The sequence below is a fragment of the Mus caroli genome, chromosome 14 (assembly GCF_900094665.2).
Source record: "Mus caroli chromosome 14, CAROLI_EIJ_v1.1, whole genome shotgun sequence".
NCBI classification, from domain to species: Eukaryota; Metazoa; Chordata; class Mammalia; order Rodentia; family Muridae; genus Mus; species Mus caroli.
In genome coordinates, this window is record NC_034583.1 from 50733487 (window position 1) to 50756358 (window position 22872).

The window sequence follows — 22872 nt, forward strand, 5'->3', positions numbered from 1 at the left end:
TGGAACTCACTTTGTAGACCAGGCTGGCCTCGAACTCAGAAATCCGCCTGCCTCTGCCTCCCAAGTGCTGGGATTAAAGGCGTGCACCACCACGCCCGGCCTCCAAATTCCTTTCTTAAGAGAGATTGCTAACATTGCATCCTTTTACTTTAAAGAGCATTATGGCTATCTGAATATATTGGCATTCTGTGCTATTGTGAGCTAACAAGAGAATGCTAAAATAATACTGAATAGTATTTATCATTTAGCATAAATGAAAATAAATCAATATCACTTTGAACTTTCTTTGCTATTTCCCCTGCTGCTTTTTGTAAACTTAAATATTGTGAAGTAACCTACTTTCTAAAGTGTAGGAAAGAGAATTTTATTTTGTATCTGAATTCTCATCAAATGATATGGTCATATGAAATAAATACATTGTTCTTTATTACTTAACAAAATGTTATCATTAGTAGTTGGTAAGTTTTCATAAACTGTTTTAAGCTGTAGATTTTATGTGTAATGATCATTATGTATCGATGTGCATCTGTGAGTGGGAATGTACATGTTAGTGCAGGTGCCGATGGAGGTCAGAGGTATTGGTTTTCTCTTGGAACTGGAGTTGCCCAGTGCTCTTGAGCCATCTGACAGGAAGGCTGGGAGCCAAACGCAGATCCTCTGCGACATTAGTATGTGCCCTTAACCACTGAGCCATCTCCCCAGCCCCTCTCTTGAAGTTTTATTTAAGAACTATTTAATTTTAGTTTTCAGACATTTCATTTTTTTTCATTTATTGTAAATATAGTCTTTTGCCTCAAAATTAATTTATGTTAGTTACATTTTAATTTTTTAAATAAATTTTATTATAAAAACACTTTAATTTTATTAAAAACAGCAACACCAAAATAAACCAGCCCCCAAATCTATACAATTTAATGAACTTTTATATATATATAAAACTTCAAAGTGGAAGTTGTGAAGCAGCACAATACTTTTGTACTTTCTATATCAAATATTTTTTATGCACTTAATCTACCACCAAAACCAAAACACCATGGCAAAACTAGAACTAGAAGAACAATAAGCTATCTATCCCCTTTCATAGTTTGCAGTAAATTTGGAAACTAACCCTGTTCCTTTGTGGATGTCACACTGTCCTGTCCTCAGAGAACATTGGACTTGAATGCCTTCCAAGAACTGAGACACTTAGCGTTACTTTTTTCAGCAGGCCTAGTACTAAACCCCAAATCTAGTACTATATTTAATCAAAATGAAAACTAACCAAGATATTTAAAGCCATAGTAGCATCTTCTTGTTTCACCTCTGCTTCTCTATGTTCTACAGATACAGCTGCCTTGCTTTCTCTCTGCACTCAGCACAGTTTTGCATTGAATCATTCAGTATAGGGATTGTCTTATTTGGCTGTTACCCATTTTCTTGGAATGCTACCACACAATGAAATATAACTCAATCCTGTGTTCATTCAAATGTTTAATTTCACATTCAAAAGACTTGTTATTAGGAAGTGGAGCAGATCTGGCTGGAGTGCCAGTCTTCCTCTGTTTCTGTAGTAAATGCTGTGTTTCTGTAGTGTACTTTTCTATGAGCCATAATTCTACTTCATAATGGCAATGAGCCAGTTAGCAGGCAGTTCTCTACTGTTCATCCATTGCTTTCAGGACATATTATATATAATTCTCTCCTGTCTTTTTCCTTAATTCAAGATGGGCACTCTCTGCTGACAAGGTCATCACTGCTTAGGGATTAGCCGTCTCCAAATTAATGTTGATGCTCAGGGGCATTTCTTAATCTCTTCACTAACTTGTTTCTCTATCAATTTATGCATGAGTCCACCAGTTAAGCTAAAAGCACAGGAGTCGTCCTTGGATCTTCAGCTTAGATTTATCCCTCACTAACCCCCCTCCAATATCTCCAGATCTTGCTGGCTCTTCCTTTAGAGCATCAGCATCTGCCTAAGGTTTTCTATAGTGCCTCTGCCACCACACTAGGCCACCATTACTGTTGCTAGACATCTGTTCTTACCTTCACCCAGCTTCTACTCTAGCTGCCCAGTCCATTTCTTATTTCCTAGTAACCAGGGTCACTATGTTGTTGTTTTTGTTGGTACAGGGAATTGAACTCAGGGCCTCCAGCATGCTAAACAATTACTCTATCACTGGGACACCCCCACCCACCCTCAAAACCACATAAATCAGGATGTGTTAATTTCTTGCTTTAAACCAAACTGCTTGCCATGGCTTTCAATATATATACATGGCTGGTCCTGCCCTCCCCTCACTCCTCATTGCTTCCTCCACCCTGCTGGCTACATTTCCTCTCCTCTCACTCGCCAGCTTGCTCTTGCTTTGATGCTTCTGCCCTTTCCTTCCATTTAAATTAAAATATTCACTAATACTCTCTCACATGCACACAAGTAAATACCCACACTAAATTGCTCAGTTTTCTGCCTTCGGTTTTCACAGTACTTCCTAGAAATGACCTTTAACACTGTCTCTATTCTGCCTCTTCCAACACACACTCCCTCACTAAAATGCTAAGGATGCAGTGACAGTGACCTTCCTCTGTTTGCTCTAGTGTCCCCAACATCTGGAATGGTGCCTAGCACATAGCTGTCAGTGGGTTGAATGAATGGTGTTTGAATGAACTGTGACAAACGGTGTCTGTGTTTCTGTTATCAGAACTGAACTGGTTCTTTTAATGCCATTGAAAGATTTTGTTAATGGGATAACTGTTCTGTTTTCTCTCTTGTTTGTGCTTTAGCTATGAAGCCCCACAGATTGCCTTACGCTGTGGGATTATGCTAAGAGAGTGTATTCGACATGAGCCACTTGCCAAAATCATCCTATTTTCTAATCAGTTCAGAGATTTCTTCAAGTATGTGGAGCTGTCCACCTTTGATATCGCTTCAGATGCCTTCGCTACTTTTAAGGTAAACTTTTCCCTAAATCAGAAAGCTCATAATAGTTCAAGTGGATTGACCTCTAAAGAGGCACTTCTACTCCTTAGGCCTGAAGTAGTCACCCATGGATGAGGTGAGGCCAGTGTTTTACACTACAGAAAAATATTCAATGTACTAAGCACAAGCTCAGCTCAGTGGAATGACTTCTGACATGCATGGTGAAGAGATGGAAGGAGCACGTTACCGTGTGCTAGAACTACTGAACATTAACAGCAGAGTTAGGTGATACGCCCCTCTTTGGGCACATGTGCAGTGTAGCTCTAGAAGGGTGTGTAAAAACCAGCCACAGAGGCTAACTCCAGGGAAGACTTGGGTGAGGAGAGACGATGGATGGGGATACTGGGGAGTATGAAGATATCATAGCACTATATCATTGTAGCTTTCACACTTCCCTGGGGTAAAAAACAATATCAATAAGCACGTTAATATTTTGATATGATTGGTCATCTATGTGTATTTATCTTTTGTATTTTAACAGTATAGTCATCTTTTTTCATTATCTGTTGTCTCCTTTGTCATTATATGGGAAATATATTTCATCTAACTTAATTTTTTATTAAACAATGTCTTGATCATGATACAATGCACATTTCCTTCTTAATCATTCTTTGTGCATTATTTAATGTGGCTAAGTCCTAGAGCACCCTTCTCCAGAAGCCTTTTATCTTGCAGTATTAAAACTCTGCTCGGTTAACCTCCCCTTTTCTCCTCCCTTCAGTCCCCAACTATACTCCATCTCTCTGTTTCTGTGTGTTTTACCAGCAGAAAGATGTTCAGAGAGCATATCCGAAAACAGGCTAGCTAATTTTCAAGTGAAGCTACGACAACTTACATACTCAATGCATCATTCATCTTCAAGTATTTCACTTTAGAAAGCCATACACTTACAGAATTAAATAATGGCAAGATCATTACCACAAGTGGAAATTGGACTGTAATTCTTATTTGTTGTGTCTTTATGTTGTGTGGAGATCATGCTAATGGTAGCCTCATACAAGGAATTAGGCAGTGTTTCCTCTGTTTCTATTTTGTGGAACAATTTGTGAAGAGCATTGGCATTAATTCTTTAAAAGTCTGGTAAAATTCTGTGCTAAAACCATCTGACTCTGGGCTTTTTTTTTTTTTTTTTTTTTTTTTTTTTTTGGTTGAGAGACTTTTAGTGACTGCTTCTATTTCACTAGGGGTTATAGGTTTGTTTAAATTGCTTATCTGATCTTGATTTAACTTTGGTGGCTGGTATATACAAAGAAATTTATTCATTTTATTTATGTCTCCTAATTTGTTGGATTACAGATTTTTAATGTTCTTATAATGTCTGGGTTTCCTCAATGTCTGTTATTATGCACCCACACACACACTCCATTTTACATCTCTAGTTTTGATAATTTCTATCTGTCCACAATTTAGTTAGTTTACCTAAGGGTTTGTCAATCTTACTGATTTTTTTTTCAAAGATCCAACTCTCAGTTTCATTTATTCTTTGTATTATTTTTTGTTTCTGTTTTACTGATTTTATCCCTGAGTTTAATTCTTCCCATATACTTCGTAGAATATTGTGTTGTTGTTCTACAGCTTTCTGGTATGAAGTTAATATGAATACGAGCTCTCTCCATTTTCCTTTTTAATGTATGCATCGGTGCTGTGAACTTGTCTTTTGGAACCACTTTATTGTGTCCAATAGGTTTGGGTATGTTGTATTTTTGTTTTGTTTTAATTCTAGAAAGCTTTTCATTTCTTTCCTTATTCCTCTCTTAACCCATTTTCCATTCAATAGTGAGTTGTTAAGTTTCCATGAGTTTGTAAGTTTTCTGTTGTTGATATCCACTTTTAATCCATAGTAGTCTGATAGGACGCAGGGTGTTATTTCATTTTTCTTCAGTCTGTTGAGACTTGCTTTGTGACCAGGTATATGCTCAGTTTTGGAGAAAGTTCCATTAGGTCCCACGGGTATATTTTTCTGTATTTGTTTGAAATGTTCTATAAATTACCTGTAGGTCCATTTGGTTTATGACATAAGTTAGCTCAAGCTTATCTGTTTAGCTTTTATCTGGATGCCCCTGTCTATTGTTGAGTATTGAGATCATCAGCTATCACTATGTATGGTTCAATATGTGATGTAACCTGTGTTTCTTTTATAAACTTAGGTGCCTTTGTGTTTAGTGCATAGATGTTGTTAAAATTTACTGTATTCTGTTGGTGGAATTTTATTTTGATTAATATGTAATATACTTCCCTATCTCTTCTGACTAGTTTTGTCCTAGTTAGTTCTAACTAGTTAGTCTTTTTTGTTAGCTTGGATTATCTTTTTCCATCATTTTACCCTGAAGTGCTGTCTGTTCTTAATGTTAAGGTGCATTTCTTGGATATAGCAGAGAGGTGGATCCTGCTTTTCCATCCATTATATTAGTTTGTGCCTTTTAGTTATAGTACTGAGACAGTTGATATTGAGAGTTACCAATGAGCAGAGTTTGTAAATTACTGTTATTTTGTTGTTATGGTATGGGTGTTTTATTTACTGGCATGAGATTATTTATTCCTTGGGTTTTCTTGGGTGTTGTTAGTCTCTTCAGATTGAAGTTGTCCTTCAATCTTCTGTAGGGCTGGATTTGTAGATGGATTTTGCTTAAATTTGGTTTTTATCGTGGAATGTCTTTCTCCATCTATTGTGATAGAAAGTTTTGCTGGGTATGATAGTCTGACTTGGCATCTGTGGTCTCTTAGAGTTTGTAGAAAGTCTATCCAGGCCTTTCTGGCTTTTAGAGCACCCATTGAAAAGTTATTCTAATAGATATTTTATATGTTGTAGGTTTTTTTTTCCCTACCAGCTTTTAATATTCTGTTTTGTTTGTATGTATGTTTTCATTATTATGTGATGGGTCAGTCTTTTTGGTGTTTTGTATTCTTCTTGTACCTTGATAGACATCTCTTTTTTTACTTTGGGGAAATTTTCTTCTATTTTTTTTGGAGGAAGTAATTTTTATGCCTTTCATATTTTTTTCTCCTTTCTCTATTTCTATTACTCTTATATTTGGTCTTTTCATGGCATCCCAGATTCCCTGGATGTTTCATACCTGGACTTTTTTAGGCTTAACATTTTTTTTGACTAATGTATTCATTTCTTCTATCTTGTCCACAATGCCTGAGATTCTCTCTCCCATCTTTTACATTTTGTTGGTGAGACTTGCCTCTGAAGTTCCTATCCTTTTTAAGTTAAACGATATCTTATAGTTAAGTTAAAAGTTCCTAACTTTTTCACTTCCAGTTTTCCTTTACTTTGGGTTTTCTTTATTCATTCTGTTTCTACTTTCAAGTCTTAAATTGTTTTCTTTCTTTCATTCCACTATTTCTTTATGTTTTCATTGTCTTCTTTAATGAGCTGAGCTAGATGGAGTTCGGTAACAAGAAAGAGTGAGCTTATTCTGCACATATACATGTGATATCCCTCAATTTTAGTACATGATCTCTGTGTATACGAATTTGAGGGTAAGTTGATGTGTATTTCATATATACACTCAAGTACAGATGTATGAGAGAAATAAATAAACAGGCACATGATTCACCTCCTATACCATTATATGTATACAAGGGAATTCCACCCTATTGTAGTATATTTTCCTTTCTTTTTTCGTTTTTTTTTTTTTCCTGGTTTGGTTTGGTTTTGTTTTTGTTAATTTCAGCTTATTTTGTCTGTTTTATTTGAAGGTTCTGTTCTAGCAGAACCCTTCCTTTAATCTGTCAGGTCCTCTTTGGCTGCCCTGGGGAAGTTAGTCCTCACAGTCACCTCTGATTAGCATAGCAGGTAAAAAACCTCCCTTACACACACACACACACACACACACACACATGTACATGCACAGTTCACAGTGTCTGCTGCAGCCCATAAAGATATACCAACTTTTAGTCTCTCAGAGCATGTAAAACTCCACGAGCTGCTCAGGAGGATCCACCAGCCTAGGGAGGGCAATTACACATGAGGATCCCATGTATCTGCTTGGAGATTGCCCCAAATGCTCTGCAGCAACTTACCGTGTCCTGGATGGCTTGACACAAGGACTAGCTAGACAAGACCCCAGCCAGGCTGGGGAATGGAGTGAGCCCCATAGAACGTTTCCCTACTTGAAAACCCCAGTTCCAAGTCCATTCTCTGTTGCCTGCTCCCTTAGGACAAGAAATAACACATCTCCATATAATAGCACAATGTCAGTCAAGCTGAAGACTCGTGGCATTGTGGTTAAATTTGAAAATTATAAAACTACTAAAGCCTCCTTTCATCTTCAAAAAGAAGGGAAAGCTTGCTGAGCTGCAGAGTCCTGCCATCTCAGCAGTTAGGAGATGGAAGCAGGAGGATCAAGAGTTCAAAGCCAGTCTTAATACATAGTGAGTTTGAAGCTAGCCTTGACTATACAAGAAAAGTAAATGTTCCATATTGTTTATATGAATTAACATTAGTACACTGCTGTGGAAAACAGTATATCAGTACTTCAGAAATGTGAAATAAGATTATCATCGTGCTTAACAATATCATTGGTGAATACTGCCAAAGAAAATGAAACAGATGTATTGAAGAATAATTAGTGCATCATTGTTCTCAATAGCCAGGAAAAGGAATTTACTGATAGACTGGAAAATAAATAAATGAGGTAGGGGCGTGTGAGACAGCCCACTGCAAGCCTGACAACCTGAATTTCATCCCCAGAAGAAAACCACATAAGAACCAAATGTGGTAACATGCATTTGTGATTACAGCCCCTCTGAGGTGAGATAAGAGGCAGAGAGAGGAAAACCATGCAGAAACTTGAGAGCCCATTAGCCCAGAATGTGCAGCTCAGTAGCAGAAACAGGAGAGGACACTGCTCAAAACAAAGGCAGAAGACAAAAAGACAACTCCCAGAAGTTGTCCTCTGACATCCATTCACACACTTGTACCCACACACACTGAACACGCATTATACATACAAACACTTAAGAAGAGAAAATGTGATTAGACAGAATCTACTTGCAGGAAGGGCATGGTGGATCAATGCTGCACACTTGAGTGCAGATAAGAAGCAAACAGTGGGAGGGCTGGATTCTAGTACTCCTTCAAGGCTGTCGCTCCTTCCACCTGAGCTTCTTATGTATGCACCCTCTAGTCCCAGCCTCAAGGGACACTGCAACCCAGGATTTCAAGACCAGCCTGAGCAACACCAAGAGACTTCATTTCCAGAAAAAAAGAAAAGATACCCTTCTCTCACAATAGCTCTGACAGCAGCACTGCACTGGCCTTTTAGGGACATTTAACCCAAGGTCTACAGGTGAACCTGAGTACCATGGGAAAAATGATCCAAAAAATATCAAACCATTAGACCATTGCACTATATTTCAGAATATCATCTGTATTCCTTAAATGTACTCACAGCTTAAAAAAAAAAAAGTTAACTCCAAAATTGTGCAAAATGCTTTAAAGACTTTACTTTTTCTTCTTATTAAAATAGAAATAGGAGGCTAGGGAGATGCCTCAGAGGAGAGAGATATTCCAGAGGAACTGAATTTAATTTCAACCCTATTTTCCTATAGCTTGCAGTAGCCTGTATCTCTAGCTTCAGGGGATCCAGTGTCCTCTTCTGGCCTCCACAAGCAACTAACTATACTCTCACATGCCCACATACACATGTACACACATGAACATATACACACACATACATATGTACACAGATGAACATACACACACACACACACACAAATAAAAATACACCTAAAAATTAAAAGTTCCAAATAGAATCAGTTGAAATTTGCCAGTTCCACTGCCTGACTCTTCTTTATGTACTGTGGAAATTTTAATTAACTTTGTATTAAAGTATTAAACTTTATTCTGGCAAGGTTTAAAAAATTATTTTTTAATTGAATTTTTTACAATACCTGAGTTGGGTATTTAGCCTCTAAGTATATAAAAGGGACTAAATAATACTTTCCAAATATTGAAGTTAAATGAGGATATGACTTAGGTGTGAGTTGAAGACAACCAGAAATTCCATTGTGCTTTCTCGTGGTTTTCTGCAAGTTTGTATCTGTACTAAGATAAGCTTGATTCTCTTTAACTCTCAAAGGACACCTTATGTAACTGAATAACTCCCAGTGTGTATCTCAGGGCCCATTCACCTGCAAGTAACAGACTGTGCTCAGATGACATGATAAATGTCACTCCTGTGCTTCTGAGTCCAGCAGCCTCCTTGGGGTTGAAGGAGGCTCAACAGGTACAGCAGGTACTGCACGAGCCTGATCTGAGTTCAGTCCTTAGAGCCCACTCAAGGGGATAAGGAGAGAGCCAGCTCTGCAGAGCTCTCCCATCTCCACATGAGTGCTGTACACACATGCCTCTCCCAGCCATAGACAGACACAACAGGAAGAAAATTTAAAAAGAAAGAATCCAGGTGGTTAGGGGCTGGGGAAATGGTCCAGCATTTTAAGAGCATGAAAACCTGAGTGTACCACACACCTACCTGTTACCCCAGTGCTAGAGGGTAAAGACAAGAGGATCGCCAGGTTCAGAGAGCGAGCCAGTCTCAAAGGACTAAAGTAGAGATAGAGCAGGACCCAACATCACCCTCCGACCCACACTAGGTAGCATGGGGGTAGCAATTAGTTACTGACCTATGATAACCATCATCAAACTATCTGAATATTTATTATAATCATAATGTGGAAATATTCTGTAAAGTTACCTCGTAAGTGTTGTGATTACCACTTAAATTATTTCTACTATTTAAAACACTCTGGTTTGACACTCAATGTTTTGCCATTGTTTTAACCTGAAACAAACTTGAGCTTTACATCTTAAAGTAGGGATGGAGATAACTTTCTAATGTAAATGAAGTGTTCCTTTGAGCTTTCCTGTGTTCCCAGTGAATTGATTTATCAAGCCATAGAGGCAAAGGTTATTCTTTGTGTAATGAATTATAAAGGTCCCTAGTTGTAGTAATTTTCCTTCACTCCTTGTTCTCTTGTAGGATTTGTTAACCAGACATAAAGTATTGGTAGCAGACTTCTTAGAACAAAATTATGACACTGTAAGTAAATCATTTTTAATATGTCTTTCTTTCTCCCTCTTGTTACTTATGGGCTGGCTGGGATCCTTTCATTGTGTTTTAGACAAAAACCGCATGTAGATAGGGAGTGCAGAAGGCTTGTGCACAGGGCTGTAGTTCCAAGACTAAGTACCTACGTAGTTCTAGATGCCCAGGATTGAGGCTTACTGCTCTGTGTTCCAATTGCCTGTCGCCTGGCACTTGGAAGGAAGTATGTTTAGTGTAGATATCTATTGTTTTGGGAGGAGTGTTCAATTGTTTGGTTGCTGTTGCCAACTCTGAGTTCTGGTCACATGTGGTATCTCTGGCAGAAAGCATTTCTGAGTTGGTGGGTGGTACAGAGAAATGGAGTTGGACTAGAAGGAAAGACTGAAAGGGACAATGGAAAGGAATGAGGGGACCTTGCATCTACTGTATTTGTATTTTAGATTCACAATTACTATAATTTGTCTGGTGAATTATATTGATCTATAAAATGTCATGTGTTGGTCTTTTTGTTGCTAAGACAAAATATCTAAGAGGAGTAGCTTGGAAGAAGGAAAGCTTTATTTTGGAATATGGTTCCAGTCCATGATCACTTGGCTCTGTTCCTGAATCTATTGTGGGGCAGAGATCATGTTGGAAAACATATGGCGAAGGAAAGATACTCGGTGGCAGCCAGGAGTCAGAGGGAGAGTCCAGAGACAGAAGACATGCTTCAGAAACATCCCTCTGGAGTTGGGGGAGGTAGCTCAGCAGCTACAACATGAGAACTAGGGTTTGGGTGCCTGGACCCATTTAAAAAGTCAGGTGGGCAGAGCAGTCCCCCAGCAATACCAGTCCTAGGAGACAGAAACAGATGATCCTTGGAACAAGCAGGCCAGCCACTAGCTGAACTGGTGAGCTCTTGGTTCAATAAGACACTGTGTCTCTTCTACTGTAGAGCAATCAAAGAAGGCAACCATCAACATGTAAACATGCATACGTGCACACTGCACACGCATATGGGGGCAAGGGGAGAATCATGACCCTTAGTGACCTATCTCTCCTCTCCTAAAAATCCATTTAACTATGACATCATCAAGCCTATTGATGAAATTGGCACTCTTATGATCTGTCACTTCTCAATAGTACCGCAAGCTGATGACCAGCTTTTCAGTATACAAGCTTTTAGGAAGAGCCTCCATATCTGAGCTGTAACCTTTCCCCTGTGTTCATGAATAGAATAAAATGCAAAGGAAAATAGTGCTGTGGCTTTAATACAATTGGTGTAATTTTACTTCTCAATCCTAAATCCAATGTTTTGGTGGGTGTGCACAGAACCCTGTCACTCAGCACTCTAAGGATGTCCTGTCTTTCTCTGTCCCTGAGCCTTTTGCTCTGGCTCTTTGCTCCTCCAGCTTCCGTGTTCTCTGATTAAAGTGCCCACAAATGGTGGGAAGTTAGTACCAAGCTTCTCTAAGCAATGCTCTATGCTCCCAAAGGGCCCATGACCAATGACTGTCTTGAGGAAGATCCTGGTCGACATGGTCATTGTGTAGCAGTGGTCACCCAAGCCTCACCTGTTGACATTAGAGATTTGACAGTCTTAACTATAATTTAGTCTTTTCTCACAGCCATCAACTATATAAACAAATTTCTTTAAAATAAGTTATCTTGAAGTTTTAATAGGTATTTTATCAGAATGATTTATTGGGAGGATTCAAAGTTATTCCATCTTTCAACACAATTTCTAATTGATAAAACTAATGGGCAGCTGAATCCTTTATCCCTTCACCTCCCTGTCTTGATCCTTTGTGTCTGGGGCAGTCGTGAGATTCCGAGACATCCCTGAGAGCAGTGTGCTGCGGTGGGTCTGCAGGGCCTCCTGACAGTGGGCACACGTCTGCTGCAGAGGACACACTGCCACTCTCACAGGCTTATTTTCTTTTTCTTAGATTTTTGAAGACTATGAGAAACTGCTGCAATCTGAGAACTATGTGACAAAGAGACAATCTTTAAAGGTAATACCAGATTTTTTTTAAAGTCCTTATAAGCTGACATCTTGTTAACAAACAGTATCTATTCTGCACAAGTAAATACAGAAAACTCAAAATGTCCTTTGAGTTAAGAAGTGACTTTACGGGTCTGTTTTATGCTCTGATGGAGCTGTGTAGCAAAATAACAAAAATAGCAAGTGTAGGCTGAAGTTAGAAGTAAAATATTTCGCTAAGGAAGAAGACAAAAACCTAAGCTGGCTAAGCAGAACCACATGGTTCTCTCCTGGGAATGTTCTCAGAGGTGAAGAGAAGCTGGTCAGGTAACTGGGAGAGGAGGGAATGTCAGGAAGGCTCAGTGGAGTCCTAGGAATCACCTCAGTGTGACTTCCTGTAGAAATGACAGAATAAACCAGTCCAGTGCCCCTTGTGCAGCTCTGTGCAGGACACTCAGGAGGAGTAACAGTTCCAAAGCACAACACAAAAACACAAATGTCTGGTCCTTGTGTGGGAAATGATAAACCTAGTATTTTTGAATGGGAATAACAACTGTTAGCTATAATACAGTGTTTATAGCATTCAGATATTACGGGGCTTCCATGTTAAGGGAGGCAGTTCTCTCTCTCCCAGCATTGTAACATGCCTTCTTAAACTACATTCCATTGCCAGGCCCCCATTCCCCAGCCACTTTGGACAACCAGTGTTTAGCCACCACTTTGCTGTTAAACTTAAAATGATCAAATTACATTCATAACAAAGAAAAAGAAGAAATAGTTATGCCCTAAAAGTAGTATGTTAAATATCAACTAAGCTAGACTATGTTAAGCTAGTGGTGTGTTAAATATCAACTAAGCCCAGTAGTGGGACACTTGACTGGAGTGTACAAGGCCCTGAGTTTGATAAGGGGGACTGAAATGCTTATGTGGAAAGAAAAAAAAAAAAACCTGTCTAATTGCGTAAATAAAACCTTGCTAAAAGAAAAAAAAATAATAGAAAGACTGGCAGGAGTTCACTGGAAGAGAATCTGGAAAGAAGAAAGAAGAAGGTGTGGTTAGCTTGGGGAGAAGGCAAAGTTGGGTTAAGTAGTGATGAGAAGCAGGCTCTGAGGGTAAATTACTCATCCAGAAACCATGTACAAGGAAGATGCATAGGCTGGAGAGACGGCTCCGGGCTCACGAGCACTGTTGTTCCTCTAGAGGATCCATGTTCAGGTGCAAGCACCCACATAACAGCTCACAACCACCTGTAACCCCAGGCCCAGGAGAGCTGATGGCCTCTTCTGACCTCCAAAGGCACTAGAAGTATAAGTGGTACAGACATACACATAAAACTAAGATTAAAATATGTTCATTTAAAAGCAGAATGCAGTGACACTTGTGTCTATGATCCCAGCATGCCCCTAAAGAGATACGAGGTCAGGAGGCAGAGGTAGGAAAATCACAGGAAGCTTGTGGGCCAGCTAGGACTTAAAGTGACAGTGTCGCAAGAAGGTACAATATTTTAGTTCCCCTGAAGGTTGTAAGTTCAGTAAATGATAAACAATTTAAAATTTTGACTGGGAAAACAGCTGTTTGTTATAATATGAAGTTAGAAAGCTGAATGCTATGGGACTAATATTCATAGCAGCTTATAACAAGAGAGACCCTATCTCAAACTATAAGGCTAGGGCCAAGACCCAAGGCTGTCTTCTAAACTCTACACAGGTTCCATGGTACACATAATACACACACACACACACACACACACACACACACACACACACACACACAAAAGGTGCCAGTTCTTAATTATCCACAAATGCTGGGTGAAGTGATGTTGGGGAAAGCAGTGGGAGGGAGAATGTTCACTCAGTCAGCAAATATTAACGTACTTCTCTTATAGACATGCAGTGGCAACAAGCCAGCACTGTGACCCTGGGCTCTGAGAGTAGGTGATCTTGAATGACTTCCAGATGCTCTAAGGACTAAGAGAAGATTAGCAGACTGAAGGGCCATGCTCCAGAAGACTCTGGAATGTTCCCACTAGGAAAGAAAGTCTTAGTTAACAGTCATAGTTCTACTAGGCAAGGTTTTGTATGATGGAGAGAGCCATGTCTGAGGGGCCAGATGTATACCAGAGCAGCTGGACTGGCAGCAAGGCCTCTCTAGCAGGTGGCTTTTGAGCAGAGACCTAAGTGTGAAAATGTAAAATGAGTCCAAATAAGGTATGTGTGTGTTAATACCCAGAGGCCATAACCCTATGAAATGTCAGTGGAAGTGCTCAGGAGCCCAACACAGTACAGCTCTGGGCCCTATATACCTGCCCTCCCTAGAAAAAGTTGCTTAGAGATGGCCATTTGTCCAAAACAGGTCAGTGCTGATGATCTGCGTGGTGACAGGGCTGCACCTCTGTCCTTCAGATCTCTGTTGGATTTTTGCAACACTTTTTGACAGCTAGTAATCCTGTGCTAGCCATGCAGTTTGTATAACTTGCAGCTGCTGAGAAGTTCACCTGTGATGTCAGGATGGTGACACTCGTGGGACAGTGCATATGTTCTTAATATTAATTTTACCTTAATTTTAAATTAAGGTAATGAACTTAAGTTTGTTTTGTCCGTATCTATACATTTCTTTCACTGTGGTTTGCATTAGTTATGCTATGTCCCCTATATTGATGCTATCACTGCCCCAACTTCTGATTTAATTGGCCCATCAGTTTTCAGCCAGTCAGTTAGCACTTGTTATTGAGGTTCCCCTTGACCCATTTAGAGAAATTTTGTGCTGTGCCAGAGCTCCTCATATTGAGCCATTGATTGCAGGCAACTGAACTCCAGGTGGAGAAGTGACCTAAACTGTTATTGCCCTATGTCCAGAGATGTGCTGAAGCTCCCTGCTTAACTACTCAGGACTGGAGATTCTGAGACGAGGAGTCCTTGTCTTTAGTTGTATACCCAGTGATGAGCCCATCAAGGTCCACTGGGTAGTTCCAAACCCATGATCACACAGATGGCTCTGGTTAAACTGAGTAGGCCACAAGACAAAAAGGTCTGAATGTAGAAAAGGATTTCTGGGGCTTAACAGGGTGAGAGGGAAATGAGAGCAGGGAATAGAAGTAACAGGAATATATCTCATACACAGAGTTGTCACAGAGAACATTTAATTTGGGCCTACATAATAAGCAGAAGGACAGCCAGAGATGCTTATCAGTATAACAGGAGAGAGGTGGCCATTGGAACAGTTAAAGAGAGATGAGAATGCTTTAAGGGTTAGCATATGAGAAATGGCTTGGGTATTTCCAAAGTCGTTTTCAGTGTAAGTCTGACATACTGAGCCAAAGTAGAGTTCCTATGTGATTGGACCTAATTGAAGGAGAAAAGACAAGGGGTGTGGTCTTTAGAATACATCCATTTTCTGCAGTGACAAGAACTTGAACCAAAGTTTTCCTGACTCTGAGACCTCAGGCTCTGTCAGAAAGCTAGTGTCCTGTCCCTTTGGGCCTATCTTGCCTTTTCTGTGACTAACAGATTGTCTTCTTTCTACCCATATCTCCATTGTCTCTTCTCTATGGCTTTGCCCCCACCTTATCCTTTTTCCCTCTTCATATTTTAATATGGTTCCAACAGAGCTTTACTGTGGTAAGAATTACTGGCTTTTTTATTTGTTTATTTTTGTAGTACTGGGGATAGAACCCAAGGGCCTCAGTCACTGTGCTGGGCATAGTCCTGCCCAGAACTATGAACTATAGGTATTTGTCCAGTGAATCAAACGAAGTTCTTCAGATGAATACTGCTAGTCACTAATCCTCCAATGTGCCTTCCCAGAGTTCAGTCTGGAAAGGATCCACATTCTTTAGGTGAGCCTGGGACTAGAGGGCTGATAAAACTGGTGCCAGAGGACACATCTGTGTACAAGAGGGGAACCTATCCATCCAGCCTTGAGCTGGATAGCATAAGTGGGTAAGAAGTTCTCTGTCCTCATTGTCCCAGTGCCCTTCTGCTCAGAGACTCTCCACTTGGGGCCTGGAGCAGACCTTTGTACCTAGTTCAGAAACACCTGCTACTTTCCCTCTCCTGCTTATTTACAAATGCTTCTGTTCCCCCGAGGCTTGTTTGCTGTTCTGCATTAATCTACTGAGACCTGCTTTTCTTGTTTAAACTCCTTTCTAGTCTGAGTATGTAAAGAAGAGCACTGGGAGCAGAGAGGAACAGACTAAAGTATGTGTCAACATGCAGAACTATGAAAGGTGCTTCAGGGAAAGTTGGCTTTTAAGTGCTGGGTTACAAGGCAGAGACACTGCTGGAATGGTGCTGCATCCATCACCTGATGCAGGGATCCTAGATGGTGAATGATTAGACTGGTTCACATATCAACATCAGGCTTATTCAACATGGCTCCTTCTCTGAAAGAAAAGAGTTACTCTAGGGAACTCTGCTGATGCAAGCTTGGTTTTTACTTGGGTCTGCGTCACCGTAGCTACTGTCCTAATAACTGCTTTTGCTAATTTGGATCCTGTGAGGTTTTGCCAGTGATATCCCATAATTGTAGAAATGAGAAGTTAGACTGTTGCAGTGGCAAACAGCTTCATCAGTATAAACTGGCTGACATTTTAAGCCATTTTCTGATTCCAAAGTACTTGCTACCTGCTGCCTTTTTTAATCATGTTCTAAAGTTTCCTAGACTTTCTTGGTCTTAGAATACTTAGACTCCTGGTGCCAATAAAAAGTAATTAAGAGAGAAATTCCTTTCCCTTGTGTGCTGGAGCTTAGGAAATTATTTCTTATATTCTTCAGAAGCTTGGCATTTAATTACTAGCAAGAAAGATTATAATTGAAAGGAAGCTTGGTGAATTTTTTTTTTTTGGCTCTGATCAGTTTCATTAAAATAGCACAGTTTGGAGGGGGAATCTCTTAGTTACAATAGCTACATGATTAAGTAAAATGTAGACGTGTTCCAGTTAGTTAGAGTAACAGCCCTGCTTTATAATTCTTTGTATTGCACTGTGGGTGGTTCACTGTTGTCCTTGTCACTGTTAATTAAAATAGATTGACAAGTAATGAATGGCCAAAGGACTTGAACTAAACAGACTTTTCAGATCTTGATTAATACAAAGCTTGAATAAGCATGGCTCTCCAAAATAGAAGAATTGAAAAATACTTACTACCTGTAGCACTAAGAATATAGGAGTTGTTCCAAAATAATGCCCTTACTGAATTAAAGAAATCTAAGCTTCTCTCTCTCTCTCTCTCTCTCTCTCTCTCTCTCTCTCTCTCTCTCTNCTCTCTCTCTCTCTCTCTCTCTCTCTCTCTCTCTCTCTCTCTCTCTCTGTGTGTGTGTGTGTGTGTGTGTGTGTGTGTGTGTTTGAACATGCTTACTTTAAGGTCATAGTTCAAAAAGGAAAGACAGTAGTAACAGGTCTGGAGCATGTTAAGCTCAAGGTCATGGAGTTTGGGGGTGGTTATGGGATTCTGGGGATCCTAGAGTCTTAAGCTGTGTAAGTGTTCTACTGCTGTAGCTATGTTCCCAGCCCTTTATTTTTCAAGATAGGGTTTTCTTGTGGAGCTTTGGCTCACTTGAACTTGCGTCATGTCTCCAGCGTGAGCATTTTACAGTATGCACCACCACATCTGGCTATAGTTGTAAGCTTGTGTGAACAGAAGATAAAATTGGAATGACTTAATCTGAATTGAACTCATAAATGTAATGTTAACAAATCCTAACTGAGGAATCTGTGTGTTTATAAGTTTTATATAAAAATGTATTGCAATATATTTGCTGTACGTAACACGAGCTTCGCAAAGATATTTGCATCCTAGTATATCATATGCTGTCACCTCTGTTTCCCTTATTTTTCCAGTCTTGACTTTCATCTGCATGGCATATGTGCATACATGTGATTTTATGTCTCAGTATAAATGAGAGGAAACGGGTGATGTTTGCCTTTCTGATCTATTTTGCTTGCTATGGAGATCTCCAGTTGCATCTGTTTTCCAGCAAATAGCATACTTCCTTCTTCCTCAGTGACTAAATGAAACCCTACTGTGCTGTGAGATTTATAGCTCAGTTGGTAGAGTCCTTGATTAGAATGGACAAAGCTCTGCAGGAAGTCACCAGAGCTACATAATCCAGGTGTGATGACACGTGCCTGTGCACCTCACACAGGGAAGTAGTTGATCAGAATTCAAGGTCATCCTAAACTGCATAGTGAGTTCTAGGCCAACCAAGGCTACAGGAAATCCTGTCACACACACACAAAAAAATCCATTGTGTATGTATACCACATTTTCTTCATTCTGTGCAGAATAGAAAAATACAAGCCTACACTCTGTATAAAAACACCAAAGATCCCAGATAGCCAGAGCAACCCTGAGGAAAAAGAACAAAGCCAGAAAAATCTCCATATCAGATTCCAAGTTATTCTCCAGAGCTATCATAATAATAAAAACAAAAGACAGCTAAATGGGATAGAGGACCAGGAAATACCCACTGTTAGGGTATTTCAAAACATGAAATTTCTTCTGTAACTTGTATTCATGTATTATTGTGTGTTTGCTGGGTAGATAGGTAGACATTTTTAGGGCTGAAAAGCCCTTGCTGGCTTTACAGTCAGGAGTGCTTTCTTTGCCTTGAAGGCTTTGAGCTAAAGGTTCAGGAAGGCACCACTCCTGACTCCCTCTGGGGAGATACTTGTAATGAGAACTTTTCCAAGCCTCTTAGAGCGATAAAAGAAATTTGAATATCCAGATAAAGACAATCTAGGGAGACAAATGTCTCCCTGGGTTACCAGGTGAATTTCAGGTGAACTAGGAAGTTTAAGGGATAGTGCTGGGAGTCCAGGTAAACCAGGAAGTGCAGAGGGCAGGGCCCTCATTCTCCCACAGGCAAGTCTACTTTCACCCTGAGACTCAGCCAAGTTACTTCAGTACTTAGCTGTGTTCCTGCGATAGGCTTTAAGCCTTCAGAGTCATGTTTTCGCAGCAAACACCATGTTCAGGCCTGCTGGCTGGTTGCTGTTTGTTTGAGATGGGGTCTCACTGTGCTCTCTGGTCTGCAGCTCATGGGCTCCTATGATCCTCCTCCTTCTACCCGCTGAGGAGCTGGGCCTATGGCAGCTCCACTGTGCCTGCTGTCCACCTGTTCTTTAAGTACCTCACAGTTCTTCACTTCTTACCCAGCCTTAGGTTTCCATTCAGCTTAGGTGAGATATATTTGAAGACTCAAATAATGGCTTTGGATTTGTGTCTTCTTGCAGTTGCTAGGTGAGCTGATCCTGGACCGCCACAATTTCACCATTATGACCAAGTATATCAGCAAGCCAGAGAACCTGAAACTCATGATGAACCTGCTTCGAGACAAAAGTCCCAACATCCAATTCGAAGCCTTCCATGTCTTTAAGGTAAAGAGCTGGTGCCTGGATATGGTTTTCTCTAACTTTGAAATGGCAAGACCTCTGCCTTTCGCTTTCCTTTCCTTGAGAGAAAATTAAACAATCTTTTTGTTTTGCACACTTACTCTCCCACTATTCTATTGCAGAAAACCATAACTTGAGTGCTAGCTACAGCTGGGCAAGTTTGCCTCTGACCTTTACATATATATTTATAAATTTAGAGAAGTCTCACATCTGGGTTCAGCTGACCTCCCTGACTTACAGCACCTTGCAGTAAGATAAAGAGTCATTTTCCAAATTTAAAACCCATTGAAAAATAAATGACACTTGACCCTCCTGGTAAATGCCACATTAGTATTCCCTAGAGGCCAAGAGGATGGGGACGCAGTGAGGCAAAGCTTCATCCAGGTTCTGCCACCACACTTTAGCAGCTCAATTCCTTTTCTCTTCAAAGAAGGCTTCATGAGGCTCAATGGGTAAGAGCACTTGCTGCTCTTCCAGGGCACCCAGGGACACATTCCAGCACCCATATGTGGTGGCTCACTGCAGTCTGTAATTCTAGCTCCAGGGGGTTTGATGCCTCTGCCTCCAAAGGTACCTGCAATCATGTGCACATGCCCATATGCAGGCAGACATGCTTACACATAATTAAAAACAAAAATAAATCTTAAAAAAAAAGAAAGAAAGATTTATCCCCCCATACAGATTACTAATATGACTGGAGACTGAGCTAGAGTGGAAGACTAAATGCAAACTAGAACAGAAATGCTGGCTTCTGCTTTCTCCTCTCTGAACCCAAGGGAACACCCAGCTCCCTGGACTTGTCTGTTACTGCTTGCTAAATGGGGTCTTCTTTCTAACATCTTTCTCCACTGTCTGAGTAACACAATTTTTTTTTATTACTCCCAGAAACTTTATACAATAGGTTTAAATATATGCATATATAGGGTAAAAGTTCATTTGTAATCCCATATTCACAACTACTGTGGATATATCTTTGGGATTATCCCCCAGCTTGATTCACATTATACTAACAATGTATATCCTAGTTTTGACACATTGAGCTGTTTTATTCAGGGCAGTAGTCTTATAGGCATCCTACTTCATCACTGGCCATTTCTCTAGTATGAATGGCCCTGAGCTATGGACAACTAACTCCACTTCTTACTGTTAGCTATGTTAGGCTCACACTGTGCACCTGGCCGGCTTTTGCCGGCCTTTGGTTGTTTTCTCTTAATTGATGTCTAGAGTGTACTTAAGAGCTCAGTGAACTCCAGGAATGTTTGGTCTTAAAATGTATGTTCATGAACAGAATTCCTTGTCTCTTAGAGGAGAAGACAGGAGCTTGTAAGGCAATGGTTGCTTTGGCAAGTTAAAACCTTAGTGTTTCTGCTACCAGGTAGTTATTGCCCAAAAAGCCACTGGGATACTTCAAATGTTCACGTACAAGTTTCATTTATTCCCACTCGAAATTCTAACGGAAGTTTTCCTGCAACTTGACAAGCTGATTCAAAAATTTGCTTGGTAAAGAAGACATAAGGCCACCTGTGGCCGTTTTGAAGAACTGGTAGCGATGTCTGCTGTACTAGATAATAAGACGGAGATTTGGCCAAGTCTCAGACATAGTGAAGAAGTCAGCAAATGTTAAAAAGGTCTTTTTTTTTTTTTTTTTAAGTTTGAAACTTGTCTCTGTCTGGACTCATGTTTTGCAATAACAATCTTAGAGCCTGTGGTAAAGAGGCAGACACAAGTTCAGGAGAATGATCACCTCAGGAGAGAAGAGGAGTCGTGCCAAGGGGAGGGGCAATGGCTGCAGTAGCACGTGGCATCCTAGTCCCTACATTCTTCTTTGTGTTAGAGCTGTCACATAAAAACTGAGTTGGCAGAAGAAACAAAAATTTGAGTGTAGTTCGAGAAAACACCTAGCATCGGAGAATAGAGACCTGCCTCAGACCCTCCTGAGGAGTGACTGTTCAGAAACCTGTGTGCTGTGCCACTCTGTCTGAAAGTGTGTAGCCTGTCATATGAAGTGAGATCTAGTGTCATCTAATCGTGTACAGAAATACATGATTATAAAAAGATTTAGTTCATGGCAAACTAGAAATAGCCTGCTTCTGTCCTCAGACAATCCGAATTTGGTTCCCCTAATCACTGGACAGAGTAGGAACATTTAAAAATAGCTAAGCACTTGTTTACTCGTATGTTATAAATTGGGCCTTCCCTGCACCTTGGCACTTGATTGTTTATTTCCCAAAAATAATATTTTCCTATTTAGAAAATCAAGAGTCCTAAACTTTTTTAATTTTTTATGAATAGTTGCTTGCCCCTCAAAGGAGCCTCTGTAAAGATGCAGAACCCGTGGACCATGCTCCTGGAAATCCCTTCCAGGCTAGTAATGCCACTCCCATTACCTCCCTGAATTCGGGGACTCTGTGAGACTCCATTTCAGGCAGTCCGCGGCCCTAGAAAGTACAGCTGCAACATGGGAAATCCTGGGTGAAAGTCAGACAGTTGTGTGAAACCTCCAAGACGTATCAGAGTACCAAGGCAAGGGCTATGCTGGCACTCCACCCCTCTGTGGTAGTTCAGGCCTCCATGCCCCTCCTCTCCTGAAGTTAAGCAGTTGGAGAACCCTATTTTGTGGCTGAGAAAGCCATTTCTATGGGAAATTCAAGGACAAATTTATTAGCGTGTGCTCTACCAGTGAACCTCATCTCCTAGTTGTGGGCTTTAGTGTGATGTCAGGTATTTGGGAAAACAACTGTGTGATATTGGTGATGTTAAGGACTATGATAATATTAGTGTAGTGAGTCATTACTGTGTCCTAGTGAGTGATAAATGGATACACGCAGGAGCTGCATCCTTTATCCTTCTCAAAACTCAGTCATGTCTGACAGTAAGAGTGTGTGAGGAGCTAAGGCATGCCACAGCATGGTAAGTCATGAGAGCACTGCTGAGTTACATGACACCATCGTCATGACATAACGGTAGGAGGTCGGTGGTGGGAAGCACAGTAGGTGTGACTGTTGATGGGTGTCAGGCTTCTTTGGGATGACAGAAGTGTCTTAAAGTTGGCTGTGATGGCACAATTCTGTAAGCATACTAGAAATCATTGATATCTATATGGTCAGTCAGGTGGACTAGTATGTGAATCATGTCTCAATGTGACTGGATCAAAAACTTTAAAACCTGAATGACATACAAGTCATCAGAAAACTAGATATCCATTCCACAGAATTGCAAGGCTTGATTTGTACAAGTCTATTAGCACATTCCATATCCTAAGGAGGCTCCTAGAAACATCCAAGGACAGTATGAAGAATGTTTAAAAAAAAAAACGAGAAGAGAGATCAGAGGTATTTCTGTCCTTCGCTTTGGTCTGCTATTTACTTTTGAAACTGTTTTACAGTGAGGAATGTTTTGAGCATACCTGTCCCTCTCCTTGCTCTTGCTTATGGGTAAGAGCAAATAATTTAAACCCAAGGCATGATATGCCTGCATGCAGCATGGCACAGGCAGCACCAGCCTGTAG

General features: G+C 40.3%; 1 protein-coding gene across 2 annotated transcripts in view; it reads left to right on the forward strand.

Moving 5' to 3' along the window:
* The window catches only part of Cab39l (calcium binding protein 39 like), a 90133-nt gene that overhangs the window by 61048 nt on the left and 6213 nt on the right, over positions 1-22872 (forward strand). For both annotated transcript variants that reach the window (XM_021181258.2, XM_029468718.1), the window contains 4 exons: positions 2761-2929; positions 9946-10005; positions 11940-12005; positions 19206-19349. In XM_021181258.2, the coding sequence (XP_021036917.1) occupies positions 2761-2929; positions 9946-10005; positions 11940-12005; positions 19206-19349 (439 nt within the window). The remainder of the gene's footprint in view (positions 1-2760; positions 2930-9945; positions 10006-11939; positions 12006-19205; positions 19350-22872) is intronic.